At 41.3% G+C, this 14,909-nt stretch overlaps 2 protein-coding genes across 2 annotated transcripts in view; both read right to left on the reverse strand.

Annotated features, from left to right (window-relative positions):
* The window catches only part of LOC114144605 (lysyl oxidase homolog 4-like), a 31,706-nt gene extending 23,691 nt beyond the window's left edge, over positions 1 to 8,015 (reverse strand). The window contains exons 1-4 of the mRNA XM_028017628.1: positions 7,893 to 8,015; positions 6,925 to 7,197; positions 4,804 to 5,468; positions 3,955 to 4,166 (exon numbers count right to left, since the gene is read on the reverse strand). Of these exons, the coding sequence (XP_027873429.1) occupies positions 3,955 to 4,166; positions 4,804 to 5,468; positions 6,925 to 7,192 (1,145 nt within the window). The 5' untranslated portion in view covers positions 7,193 to 7,197; positions 7,893 to 8,015. The remainder of the gene's footprint in view (positions 1 to 3,954; positions 4,167 to 4,803; positions 5,469 to 6,924; positions 7,198 to 7,892) is intronic.
* A 1,745-nt stretch (positions 8,016 to 9,760) lies between these two features.
* On the reverse strand, positions 9,761 to 12,895 carry tekt4 (tektin 4). The gene is made up of 7 exons (XM_028017684.1): positions 12,190 to 12,895; positions 11,481 to 11,551; positions 11,227 to 11,370; positions 11,068 to 11,154; positions 10,848 to 10,983; positions 10,621 to 10,775; positions 9,761 to 10,547 (listed from the first exon to the last, which is right to left on the reverse strand). Exons 1-7 carry the CDS (start codon positions 12,715 to 12,717, stop codon positions 10,334 to 10,336), a joined length of 1,335 nt encoding a protein of 444 aa, XP_027873485.1. The 5' UTR covers positions 12,718 to 12,895; the 3' UTR covers positions 9,761 to 10,333.
* Between the last annotated feature and the right edge of the window lie 2,014 nt (positions 12,896 to 14,909).

The raw sequence follows: 14,909 nt of genomic DNA on the forward strand, positions 1-14,909 counted from the left end.
CTCAGGGTTGTTGTCCATTTGGAGGACTAATCTATGCTCAAGCTTTTACTTTCTGGTTGATATTTTTAGATGTTGCTTCAATATTTCCGCATCAGATTCTTTCCTCATGATGCCATCTATTTTGTGAAGTGCACCAAGTTCCTCCTGCAGCAAAACATCACCACAACGTGATGTTGCCACCCTCATCCTAACTTGCCACACCATCCTAATTGTCATTCTGGTTCTCCCTCCAAATGATGATAATTATGTCCAAACAGTTCCACTTTAGTTTCATCAGATCATGGGACATGTCTCAAAAATGATTATCTTTTTGGTAACGAACTGCTTTACCAGCTTCAACCAGCATCTACTCTAGGTCTTTGGCTTTTGTTTTGGGGTCAATCTGCACGTTTCAGACCAAAAGACATTCAAACCTGCCTCGTTTTTGGTTAGACGTTCTCATCATGTCTATGCTGGAATTGTTCCTAAGTATGAACCAGACTTGTGCAGCTGCACAATTCTCTTTCTTTTCACTTTCCCATCGTGTCAAACAGTAAAGCAGTGTGTTTCAGGTGTGGCCTTAAAACACATTCACAGGTGTGTTAACTCAACTGTGCCAGTTCGTCTATCAGAAGCTTGTGGAAAGAAAACCAAAAACTTTGACCCAATCATACATTTTAAGAGACAATTATCCTGTATGTTGAGCAAATGTATGCAGACTTTTGAATTTGAGAAAAACTACAAAAGAAAAAAAAAACCTCTAAAGAATTTTCTCGATAAGTTTTCTGGCATATAGCAAATATAAATAATTTTAGTAATTCTAACTAAGCTAAAACTAGAAAGGTTTGGTCTGATTTAACTTCAGACAGTGAGAAAAAAATGTGTTTGTGTCTTTTTATTCAGTGTACGTAGATATCTGGCTTCAACTGTACTTATGTATTTTACATGCTACCACTTGAGGGCGCTCTCTTAAAGTGCCTGAAAATCCAGGTCACTTTCAGACTGATGCAAGATTACAGCACAGCAGTGAGATTTTAAGATATGTAATGACTTTTGGGTTTTGTTTGTTTAAGAAAGTTGTCTTTGTGGAAGAAAGGTTAACAAGCAAACATGAATGACTCCAGACTGGAAAAAAGAGACTGGCTAAACTGCTCCGACGTCCAGTCCAAGTATCTGATTAACCTGAAGCTTCTGATCCTTCTGTGGTTAAAACAACAACAAAAAAGTCTTCTTAACCCCTTTCACATGTTTACCGTTGGAAAAAGAAAATTTGCTTCAGTCATTTCCCAGATGGGGTGGAGGTTGACACAAAAACAAACACAATTTGTTCCCTTAGTCAGTTTTTATACAAGCTTCTAGATTGGTTTTTGGCACAATCTGTGATGTTTCTCTGGGTGATTCTGAGGCATTCGTGGAATGTGCTCGTTATGCAGGCATTACATTAATTTTATTACAAAACTCAGCTAGGTCACAACTGATGTTCCTACTATTTTACCTAAAAGCACTGCACAAATAGACCGGCAAGCTTAATAAATACAGACATATTTTCTCTCACCATCCAACCAACATCCTCGTCTGTTTGTTTGCTTAGCTTTTTTTTTTTTTTTTTAAATACCAAAAAAGATCCATCGGGATCTTCTTCCAGAGAATCCTGATCAAGATGGCTGCACGGATCCAAACAAATAGTTTTATGAGACACTTTATGGTGTGTTTTTATGGGGCAGCTGAGGAGAAGCTGCTTGTTTTCTGCTCCTCAGGTCACAAGGGGTAATTATTGGCCTCTCACACGGAGAGACATATGGTACTTTGCAGACCGGCGGTCAGTGCAGTCCTCCTGTTAGCCGAGCCCTAAAAAGACCTCTGTGGGCAGACAGACTCATGGAGGGCAGTGTTTGCTTCTGTGTGTGTTTGCATGCAAATTTGTGTGTGCCCTCGGGCACGGTTTTGGAAATAGTTAGGGATGTATTAACATGTGGGCGTAAGTGAGGTGTTAGGGTTTTCGATGGTATGTTTTTAAGGGCTTTGAAAGTTTGTGTAGCTGCTCAGTGGGTATTCAAGCTTGAAAGCAGACAGATTAAAAAGGGTTATACACATCAAAATATTGACATACCCACTCTGTGCTATTAGTGGAGCAAATGATTGAGGTTTGATGGATAACAGAAGAGTTCTGAGCAGAATAATCTCGTCACGGCTCTTACTGCGCACTGATGGTTCAGTCACATTTTCAACTTTTTATATTGGAATAGTGAAATAGAAGGAAACAAATAGGAAATTTAATATGCTTATTACGTAAAAACCTATAAACTGATTTGTTGGACTGCTTTTGAATCCAACAAAGGCTTAATCTGATCCGAGTGTCTCTTCTGTTAGCTGTTTCGCAGACATGACTTATGATGAACTCTGTAAATTGAAGTTTTCCAGCAGATGACTAATCTTGCCCTGAAAACACATTCTTTTCACCTAAGCTATTGTTCTCTGCTACTGCTGCAAAGTGATCATGTGGACAACTTTTAAATACTTGCCTACTTCACATGCCTAAGTAAAAGGTCATTGTTCAAGATTAAAGCTGTGGTATGTAACTTTTTTTTTTTTTTTTTAAAAATGCTTTTTACATGTTTGTTCAAAATGTTGTTATGTATTGACGGTATAATATTATACAGATAATCTGGAAGGTTGGAAGTACTACTGTTTCTGTCTGAAGAAATGCACCAAAAACAATTAATCAGAGTCACGGGGAGGGTCTTAGTGCTGTCAGTCACCCTTGTGTACACACTGCTCAATGTGCTAAGGGCAGAGAAACAACTTACTGTTGCAGGAAAACTGTTTACCCTCCATCATCAGAGGCCATGATAACTAACCTTAGATTTCATGACAGGCTCTACTGTAGCTTAGCACAGTGGTCCCCAACCTTTTTAGTACCGCGGACCGGTCAAGACTTCAGAAATTTGCTGCGGATAGGGGGGGGAGGGTCATTGATGCTGTTGCTGCTGTTTCTAAATATATAGAACAGAATTTATTGCTTTAATGATGATAACAAGTCAATGAAGCAAAGCAATTTAAATCTGGGGCTGCTTTGCTTCTTCAGGATGTCATTGACTTGTCATCATCATTAAAGCAATAAATTCTGTTCTATAGCAAAAAACAAAACAAAACAACAGACCCCCCCACCCCCCTGAAGCTGAATGTCTTGCTATCTGCTTGTGACCTTAAGCTTAAGCATATTTTTGAGATGCAGCAGCAGAAGCACACCTACAAATTGAGCTCTGAATGGATCAATAACAAAACAATTGAAGGTTTTGGAGTGGCCTAGTCAAAATCTATTGACTAGGCCTCCTTAAGTGGGCCATAAATACATAAATATGTAAAATAAAACAACTTTACATAGAAGAGTGGGTCTAAATTCATCCACAGGGATTTAAAAGCCTCAGAAATGGTAGTTGCTGCAGCCCATGGGTAATTAGGTTTAAGGGGCAAGTACTCTTCCACATAGGGCTGGTTTGAGTTGAATATTTATTTAATAAATGAAATACATTATGTGTGTCTTATAAGAAAGCTTGTTTGATGATCTGAAACATGTAAAAACCAAAAGGTTTTTTGCAGCACAAAGACGCATCACGAGAAGGATGATAATTTTACAGTCTGACTCTGACATTAATTATATGCTTTGAAGAACTATTTTAAAGGTCTGAGACGAGGCCCACATGGTTGATGAGGGAGGCAGACCTGGTGGACAGATGGACCTTAGTAATGTCACCGTGGCCATGTCATGCCAAGTGCGGTTGGACAAATGACAGCTGCTTCGGTTGACCTCTACTACACGGGGACTGAACCAGCAAACCAGACACGGACTGTAACCTGCGCGGTGATGTAAACCTCCTATTCACTCTTCATAAAATAGACCTTTAGGAAATAAAAGTTTCTGCCGATGCCTTCTTTCCATGACCTCGTCTGTGCCGCCCTCTCTCACATACTTACCTGTAAGGATTTTGGTCAAACGACTCAGCTGCCGGAAACCCCAGCATGCCGCACACGACACGGCTGCTGCTCAGGTCCCATCCCTTGTTGCACACGTGACGCCACTTCCCAGCATGCTTCACTTCCAGGACTCCTTCTGTCACCAGACCACCATGGTTGCCGGACAGCACGGGCCGAAGACGAGCCTCCTCCAGGTAAATCCTTTCAGATCCCTGTGGGGGTTTTTAAGCAAATAAGTAGATATTTTTTTATTGTACTACATAACTTTGTCTCTCTCTCTCTATATATATATATATTTTTAGGACACTGACCTCAACTTTTTCAGTGAGGCACCAGGGTGAGGCAATAAAACTCCCTCTCACGCGAGCCGTTGTTGCTTTGTTTGAACAAACGGCAGTAGACGGCACGCAATCGCGACAACAACAAAAAAGATAACACGCCTTAGTCATCACCTTCTCTAATCAGGCACATGCCATGCTCTGGGCAGCAGGAAGGAAACTAACAGTGAACGCATAGTTTGTGAAATGTGTCAGGATGCTTACAAACTAGTGAGAAAATGTTATGCCCGCAAGTGGAAGAAAGGACAGGGGAAAATGCAAGCGTGAATGACAAACGACTCAATTTCCTCTAATCCGAGATGTTTCCTTCAGAAGACGAGCCACCGGTGGTTAGGCTAAACTTCAGAACATCTCGGTGCCCAAGAAGTGTATCTAGAGAAGCTTGAGGTTTTAGGTATGTCTCTAATTATATATATGCTTGCTAGGCTGCAGCACCACAAATGACATTTCACTTGAAATTGGTACCAAACCAGACTGGGTGTGTTACATGGCTGTGAGTGTGTGTTTTCACCTGTGTGTATTGAACATCAGTCTCCAAGTCCACATCTGGATAAACTGGGTCTGGTTCCACATGGTTTCCGCTTAGCTGCTGATGCCTGTCGCTCCTCCGGTCAGAGTGGAGCTGGGCAGGATGTTGAGGTTGGGGCTGCCTGTTCGCCTGCACTCCAGGCTCGTGCCTCACGGTCTGAGAACTTGCCCTCGCCGCCTCCTGCCTCTGCCTGTAGGCGTCGCTGTTTGCGAGGCGCGAGGGCAGCTGGTGACCTCGCGGCAGGGGTGGGCTGACCTGCTGGCTTGCTCTTGAGCCACCTCGATTTCGCCTCGAGATCTGGATCTCATGGCCGTTTTCCCGGGGCGAGACGCTGTTGCGGCGGGAGGAGGACGTGCTGCGATGAAGGGCAATCTCGTGGCCTCTTGCTGAGTAAGAGTTTGCTGGGGTTGCAGGTTGCACCGGGGAAGGCGGTGAGTTTCTTTGCCTCTGTTGGCTTGGCTGTTGACCTGAAGATGAAGCTGTCTCGTCTAAAATGGCAGGGGGGAAGCCAGTTCTTCTTTCTGGGCTGCAAATGACTCCCAAGTCTTCAGCGTGGGTGCAGTCATTGATTCCCCAACCGCTGAACTGACACTGTGCAACAGAGGTCTCTGAGCCCTGGCAGCGCACATTGTCTAACCAGATATGACCTATGAAATAAAACGGTCATCATTCATAAAAAAATAAATACAATGTTAAAACATTCTTACCTCTTGACAGTTTATAACACTATTTTATTAGGACTGTATGAGATTTATATAGTTGTAAAATGCATGAAAGGCAACTTGTGGGTTTCAGGATGGATTTAACTCCTTAACTGTCACAGCTGTTCACGGAGGAGGCTGTCTGCAGAAAAGTGTGGCGCTATCTCCATGGCCGTTTTGTAAAAGCAAAAGAGAAGATGCGGGGAGGGAGTGAAAAACCCGTCGAGAAGTAGCAGCACAAATACTGAAGCAGAATAGGTGTCTGCGCTGTTGTGTGAAAGATGTGTGCTAATATGAATGGTCTGAAACCACGTGACTGCGCATCGACTGTTCAGCTTCGGGCAAAGTATGTTGGAGCCTTAACATGTAAGCATTTTGAAAGTAACAATTAAGTGGTTCATATTGACTATAATATACTCTGTGTAATTTAACTGTCACCTTCAAAACATGACATGAAGAGACCGGTGTACTCATGGACCCATTGACTTGAATATAAGTGTTGACCGCTGACAGCTAAGGGGATTAGAGGTTAATCTCGATTCTAATTCAAATGCCTTGTTCTTTGAAGGCCTCAAAGGTTAGTCCGAGAACAATCGGCATAGTGAAGACCAAAGAACGCAGAAGATTTTCTGTTAGGAAGTTGTGGAGAAGCTTATCCTCTTAACCATTTCTGCCAAAACGTCCAAATGGGTCCAGGAGGACACCGGTGTTATCGTGACAGTTTTAGAGCAGGGTTAGGTTATGAAACAATTTCTTCAGCTATAACATCTCACGGAGTTCTGTTCAACAAATAACCTGAAAGCAGACGTTTTATTGGACAAGTGCAAACCTACCAAGACATGACCGCCCTAAAGTGACAGGCTAGGTAAGGAGAGAATTAATCAAAGAAGCGGCCAAAAAGCTCACAGCTCTGGAGGAGCAGGTAAAAGGAAACTGGTAGGAATTTACAATGGAAAACTGAAATGTAGAAATATGGTGGAAGAGGACTGCTGCAAAATACCCTAGAATAGACCAGTGGTTCACGATCCAGCAGCGACTATGAACATACTGTATAGGCACAATGGATACAATGGAGTGGTTTAGATCAAAGCACATTAATGTTTTAGAACAGCCAAGTTAAAGTCCAGCTCCAAATCCAACTGGCAAGTTGGCAAGCAATCATGGCAAGACTTTTGTGCTCACAGAAGAATGGACGTCTAGATGAGCAAAAACTGTACAGAAATTTTAAAACCATGTATCATTTCTTTTCTACCTGACAAATTTGCCCAACCTTGTCATGCATAAAGTAAATAAAACTCATTAAAACCTGTATTTATTATGTGACAAATCTGTAAAGTTTGCATGTGGATACTTTCTAAAGGCACTGCTAGTGAGGAACTGACTTGCTTCTGATTGCCCTTACCTTGTCCTTGGCCGAACTTGGCACTGTGTGCCCAGGTGAAGCTGCGCTGGAAGCCCAGCTGCCGGCACAGCACGTTGGCAAGTTTAATATCCACCTCGTCATCGCACACTGTGCCCCAGGATCCGCCGTAGAACACCTCCACACGTCCCTCGTTTGCATTCCGTCGACCCACGCCTGCGAGACGTATCAGCACTTCCTGCGCAGACAGCTGTGAGGGGTGGAGGAGAAGCAGGACGAGGAGGATGGACAGGGAGCTGAGGGACAGCATGCTTGCTGCAGAGACAGAGACGCAGGTGGGGGAGAGAAGGAGGGATGATGAAAATGTGACAGAAAAAAAGCTTGAGACCCCAAATACATTTCACCACAAAAATCCTAAAAATCATGCACAGACATGAAGCTCACATTCCACACCCTGGCAAACATAATTAGAAACTTTTCCTTAAAGCTTTAATGGGACACTCTGCAATAAGTTGAGAGATTTATGGTTTGTGCTTTTTTCAAAATGTATTTATTTTTTATTTTAAAAATAATCGGTCAAATAAAGGACAATAAGAGGCCTTGGACGTAGTCTGGACCAGTTAGGGTGCAGGGTGTAATAACCGAAGCTAAAAGTAGTCTCTTCATCCAGCCAGCGGAAACTCTGGCTTCCCACAAACCCTCAAGTTTAGCTGCTCACATTTAGCCAACAGAGACAAAAGCAAATAAACACTGTCATAAAAAAATGTTCTCACACATTAACAAAAACTAAACAAACATTCGGAATGTAAAGAAATGCTTTGGTCAATGAGAAGTGATAAAACATTTGAAATGTAAAGAAATGCTTTGGTCAATGAGAAGTGAGAAATTAAGCTATCTGATTAAAAGCAGAATTTTAAATATTTCTATTTTGCTCTGCATAATTCTTCCTACCATTTTGAGAAAAGTTGAAGAAAACAAAGTAGACAACAAAGTGCTGAGGTGGAACTCACCAATCTGCTGATCTCACCTTGGAGTCACTGGGAGAAAGAAGGGAGAGGAAACTGGGACTTTGGTCCTGCTTGTCTTTCTGTTCTTCTCTTTTCCCTCCCTCTTTCTTTTTCTGTCACTCCCTCAAATTTTGCAACTTCATCAATCCCTCCCATTTTTATTCACTTAAGCACTTCTGCCGCTCTCATCTTTGTTGCACGTTTCTGCTTTCCATTGCAGACTGCTCTTTAAAAGGAAATCAGCAAAAAGGAAACTCAACCGTGAAATCTATATGTTAAAAAACTGGAAACAAAATAGTCTGGCTTGCTTTTTGTTGCTATTATGAGTGTACAATAATTAGAGCACCCCTTGGGAAACCTTATCTGCATATGCATAAAGTTTTACACCAACCACCAATGGGCCAGCCGCATGTGCAACATGACCCTAAATGATAAAAGATTGCAAATTTGGCTTTTGTCCCTTTATTTACTTGTACAGACTTTTACAAAGCCTCAATATAAATGTGAAATTTCACCTTTGAGTTTCTTAACCTTTTAATCGATTACAAACTATTGCATGTATATCCATGGCAATGCATATTACTCACATTTAGGGGTGGCATAAGATGTGCTCAGCAGCAACCTGCACTGATGACTACACTGTGCCTGTGTGGCTGAAGCTGAGTTTCATAACATCCTCAGTCGTGGCACCTCCTGAGTTACTGCAGAACCTTTCTAAGAATAGAGATGAATTATTTTTCAGTGACTTCTTGGAAACAGAAGATCCTTCATCAGTTAATGTGCTAGATTTCACCTGTAGACTTTAATGTGAATAAAGAAAAATATATCTACATTTTGTAGCCCAAAATGCAAATTAGCAAATAACTTGTATTTAATGTAGTAATTAATGTCTGCTCACTGTAAAGCACACGTCAATGTGATCAGACTTAACCTCCCATCTTCCTTCACATCTTATAGTTGTGTTTGTGTTGTATACTTTAATGCGGCTTCTAAAGACAAAGACAAGTTGAAGACGTCCAGGAAAAGCAGAAATATTGAAGCTAGACGGCTCCCTCTAGTGGAGAGAAATATTTCTGGCGCAGTCTTCAGAAGACTAAAGTACAGCTCGATTTAAACATGGGATTTACTCATTTTGTTGAAGTTTGACAAACTATACAACACAAATGTTTAAAGTTCCTTAAAGATTGACCGAGTTGTCAGTTTTATATTTAACATATATTATTATTTTGAGTCAAGATAGGTTTCAAATTTGCAATATTCCCCAGAATCTGAAATGCTTTGGATCTATAGCATCTAGATGCTATAGATGCATCCAAAGCTTTTTGGAATGTAGGGTCATTGATCATGTTTGTCGAAAAATTCATATCCAAGTTATAACCTTAACTAGAATTAACACTATGATAGGCAACCATTTGCATTCACATTTACATCTAGACATTAAAATAATCAGTTTCTAAATTGGAACTAAATAGAAGATAATCCTCGGCGTGGAATATTAAAGGCAGCAAAACTACAAGGTCTTTTGATATTTTATGTAAAAAGTTAACTTTGAAGGTGAGAAACAAACCGGAGAGACAAGGAGCCAGCAGCAGGAAGCAGCAGCCTGAGAGATTTTGACTGAAAATAAAAAATTAATAAATGAATCCTGGAGGCTGTTGCCGATCTCAAAGTTCTGCTGCACAGATTGTGTTTATGTTTTCTGGTCAATTACAGCTTAGGAAAAGTTTTCAGGTAAATAACAGATGTAACTTTCTAACTGGAAGTTTTGAAACTAATGTCTTACAGCTAGCTTGCTAACCTATGAACGAGTGACTGGTTCAATAAAGCACTTTGCAAAGGTACTCACTCCAAATCAACCTTTTCACAATGTGTCAAGTTACAAACAAGCAAAATTTTATTGTAATGTGATTTTATTTCATAGAACAGTTCAAAAATAGTGAAGTGGAAGAAAAAAAGTGTTTTATTTGAAGACTTTAGCCGTTTGTTAGAGAGCAATAATGAGCAACAGCATCAAGAAGACTAAAGGCTCCCACATACTCAGGCATACTTAATTTTGTTGAAGTTACTCAAGAGCACCTTTGTCCACTCAAAGAGAACAAAGGTCAATTTTTACAACTTAGTACACATACTCTGTGTCAAACATCCTCCTTCTTTGTTGATGCCATGGCTGAAATTGTGAGAAATGAAGGAATTTGTTGGGAGAAATTTAGTAAATCAATACCCTTGATTATGAAATTTCAACCCTCTACAGACAGTGTGCATGGAGTCACAGTGACACAATGTGCCTGAGAACGTTTGAGCCTTTAGAAAAACAACAAACAGGTCAGGAATAAAGTTGTGGAGATAAAAGACTTGGGTTATAAAACAATGTTCCAAGATTTTAACTTTTCACATGATACTATTCAAACTGTCAAGCAGAACAATCCCAAGTTATGAAGTCAAGTTCAGTATCCTGAGAGTACTGAGAGAGTTGGATATCGTTTACGGTGAATCATGCACTTTTCCCTCTCAATAAACAGTGAATTGGTTTTACAGTTTATGTCCTTCTCAAGAGCCATCCTTGACTCCTCCAGATGGGACAGGGAGCTCCTGGCTTCACTCAGCTTCTGCTTCAGAGACTCCAAGGAGGCATCAATCTGCCTCACTTCTCCTTCCAAACTGCAGACACAGTTCATACATGAGGACATGGACACATGACATAATAATGATGTTTCTGTTTGTGTGCATCTACCTGAGCTGGGGTTGGTCCCTGCAGAGCTCCATGTTTGGTCTGAGAGAGCGAAGGTAGAGTCTGGACTGAGCCACCCTCAGTGGAGCCTCTTTGTTGTGGATGGCCCGCTGTAGGACCTCAATGTTCTTCTCCTGGGCACCAATTTGCTCCAAAGTCTACAGGAACAATTAAACAGTCAATCACATTTCACCTGTCAGTCTGTTTCTTCTGTCTGTCAGCTCATCCACCTGAGCTAGCTTCATCTCCAGCTGGGTCTTGGCCTCAATAAGGTCCTCACAGTGCAGGCTGAAGGCTCGCTCCACGCTGCCGCATTGGACCCTCAGATCCTCAGTGGTGTCCTGCAGCATTTGCTCCACAAGCATTCTGACAAACAAAAACACAGCCACTGAGTTCGCAGCAGTCAAAGAAAATCACTCTGGCAACAAAGCATACCATTGTGACTCTGACCTGAGACTCTTGGTGGCATGATCCTCCTGCAGGGCCATTGACAGGTTGTCTTGAGTAAACTTTGTCCATGATGAGGGGGTAGAAACGCTGCAGTAAACGAGGGAACCTTGTGTGTAAAAGTTGAACACAGCTCTGATGTTTCTAAAGAGTCAGACTCACTGCTCCTGCATGGTAGCAGAACTGGGGTGCTGCTGTGTGTCTGGACTCATGTTATGGTTTCTTCCACAGGCGTCATCAAAGCTGTAGGCCTGACACTTATCAGACCAGTCCATCTCTAATGTTTGTTGGACATCTTGGTTCCTCCTGGCCCACAGAAACCATCAACTCGTAGGAATGCTGTTTTCTAAAGTGAGAGGCTTCAAACCAACTGGATCCCTGATTATAATGGAGCCAGTCACCAGTTTTACACTTACTTGATCTGAGTGCCAACCTGAGCTGCAGTTTTCTTCAGAAGAGCCTGAATACTCCTGATCAAGTCCACCTCCTACAAAACACACAGAGCCACATGTTCAACCTGCTGTGCCTGTCTTACTGTGAGATTCATTTTGTGGAGATTTTCAGCTTACCTACTAACCCTTTACACAGTCTGCCTGAAGAATTTGCCTCTTTCTAGACGTATTTCTTTCTGCGCCTCCTTTTCATTTTTGCCACTGTCCATGTTGTTCTCTGTTCTCCTCTCTCTAATTAATTGATTGATCGATTGATTGAGAGCCGTGGATGGCCATCAGCTGCTGTAATTGGTCTAGCCCAGAATCCTTAATGACTAATGGGCCGATCTATCAGTTTTGTGTATCATATCATCACTAGAAAAAAACCTCATCTGTCTCAAAATCAACATAGGCCCAGTGGGAAGTGCCTGTATGCCAGACAGCCATCTTGATTTGAACAGGTACAACCCATGCTATATTGGTAAAATAATTTGGGAAAACAACCTCAGTCTCCCATTCCTCACTTCCAACATCCGCCATGGCACCTCGCCATGAATATTGCAAAGGGTCAATATTCATTGTAATCTTAAAGTAAAGTAGTAAAGAAAGTATCATAAACCATGATCTCATTACTGTTAATTAGGCAAACTGTTAAATATAAACCCAAACAGTAATGTAAGAATGCATTGCTGACCTTCAGCAGCTCCTCCTCCACCGTGTCTCTGACCAGCTCTGCTCCCAGTCTTCTTGCTCTGCAGGTCAAATTATCGGTGGCGATGGCATAAGGAGTCTCGGTGGCATCCAGCGCCCTCTCCAGCCGCTTCTTCACCATCAGCAGTGACTTCGTGTCGGCCTGCAGTAGCTCGATGTGCCGCTGCAGCTCAGACTTCCAGGAGTGGATCTCCTGGAGTCTCTCTCCAAGAAGACGTGTTCCTGTGGCCTGGGTCTTCAAAGCTGCAGCCTCAGTGTCCTGGCTCAAGGTTCTGGACTCCTGCTGGATGTTCTGGGCGTCTCTGTGGTTGGTACCAGCCTGTTCAAGGATGGTTTGGTAATTGGAGAACCATTCAGCAGGAGTGTATTTAGCAGAGCGATACCCAGCAGTGGCTGAGCCCGAGGATGCCTGCGGCACTTCCTGCTCTAAAGGCGGACTTTTCTGGTGGACTCCTTGGGCTGCAGCTCTGCTGTCATAATGCGGCCGAGACACAATGATTTCTGAACTCATTTTCTGACAGTGCAGTTAAAAGAAAAATCAACCAGCAGGACAATCGGTGCAGGAGTGAAAGCAACCCTTTAGAAACCAGAGAGTTTGTTTGCTGTTGCCTATAGTTACACGTTTGCAGGAGGAGATCGAGTGACAGATAAGAAGAGAGGAGTGGATGGCAACTTCCAGAGGCAACAAAATGATGAAACAATTTGAATTTACACCTTTGGAAAAATCAACAATTTCACACAGTTTTTATTTAAAATGACGTCTTATTAATGTTCCTGTTATTTTTTGTTATCAAAACTTATATGCAGTAAATATTGTCTTCTATATTTTTCTGCGATGTTATTATTAAGTGGTCAGGCTGGGATAATTAGTGCCATTGAGATAAGTGAGATAGCCAATAACTCTTAAACTCTTGGAAAAGCTAAAAGTTACATCCCATTCAAACCGTGATGTCTCATTTCTTCCAGTAGGGGTCGCTGCCATTTAAACAGGAAGGAAATTACGTGTCTATGTAACTGTGACCCACGAGTTAGGTTTAAATCAAGTGTCTCTTATCAGACTTCTCTGCCTGTGTTAGGTTGTTGGTAGGAAAACCCCAGTAATTGAGAGCTACAGCAAGTCAGATTTAAGATCAAAGCTTAGCTCTAACAGCTTAAGGAAGTTTTAAAGAAACTTTTTAAACAACAGATATGTGGAGACAGCAGGACAAAGCGAAGCAGCAGGCGGCGGAGGCGGCAGTGGGACTGATTCCTGGAGCAGATAACAAAGACCACCAGCCTTTACATGACAATTATGGACGACCCAAAACACTGGAGGCTGTTTTCAACTCTAAAGTTGTGTTGCACTGATCAGGTTTGTATTTTTTCATGTCGACTTGACTTAGAAGTTGTTGTGAAAAAAAAGTCTATTGTCCACAGCAGGAGTCCTCAGACCAGGACTCGAAGACTTTAAGTTGCTGACATCGGTCCTCAAGGCCTGGATTTGAAAATCGTTTCTCTATGTATAGCTTTGCTAACTAAAGCCATAGAGTTGGCTCACAAATACGCTTATAAAAAATGTCTATACTCCAGCTTTTAGTTTATGTATTCATTTTCAGTCAACTTAATAGATGAACTCTCACCTTGTCCCGCCATTCATAGCTTTTGCTTTCATGTTAGCGATGGGATTGGACACCTTTGTTCGTCACACACAGAAATGTATCTACCAGCCATGTACCGCCCCGATGTCTTTTGTTTGTTGAGACTGGGATTATATAAAATTAATTTTCCGGTTCGTTTCTGGTTTTTGATAGTCCACACAGGGGGGGAAGCGTCACTCTTGTGGAATGTGTGGGAAACAATTTACACAAACTGGATCTTTACACAGACACATTTTGATACACACAAGACATAAGATTTTTAGATAAAATCTTTGTGGACAAAGCTTTAGAGAAAAAGTTCATTTAAACAACCACATAAGAATCCACACTGATGACAAACCATCCTGTTGTAATCTTTGTGGATAAGCATTTCATAAGAAATGTGTTTTTAAAATACAAGAGAGTTCACACAGAAGAAAAACCTTTCTGTGTTCTCTTTGACAACACTTTACTCCAAAGACAAAGTTGAAGAATCACATGAGAAATCACCAGGTTGGAAACCCTTTTGTTGTGATCTTTGGAATAAACAATTTACTTCTAAAGTATCTTTGAACAAGCACATGAGCTCGCACACCAGTGAACCATATTGTTGTGATGTTTGTGGACAAATATTTAATGAAAAGACCATATTATATCACATTTGCGCAAAAAAAAAAGTATTCCCATAAACATTCAACAATTGAGTTAAAAATAACCAGATGTATAGTTTAATACTATTTTTTAAATGTATTTTTTTAAAATTCATCTAATACTCGATAATTTGAAACAATTTCTTTAACTACTTTTAGAATGGAATTTGCATTCTTCCTCAGTTGTACAGTCCCATTTTTTTCTTAGACTGAATGTTTAAAACTTATTTTTCCATTAGAGTTTCAGTTCAGATTATGTTTGTATATTGGAATTGGTGTACACTATATTACTGTTTAAATTGTAGCAACTATTTGCTTAAAAGTGCCAAGTGTCATGCGTTTAGACTTTGCCAACAAGATATTCGCTTGATGCAGATTTCACCACTCAAGTTTCTAAGTATCAGTGCTGAAAGAACATTTTGATTAAATGCACAGGA

Source organism: Xiphophorus couchianus, chromosome 5 (assembly GCF_001444195.1).
Source record: "Xiphophorus couchianus chromosome 5, X_couchianus-1.0, whole genome shotgun sequence".
NCBI classification, from domain to species: domain Eukaryota; kingdom Metazoa; phylum Chordata; class Actinopteri; order Cyprinodontiformes; family Poeciliidae; genus Xiphophorus; species Xiphophorus couchianus.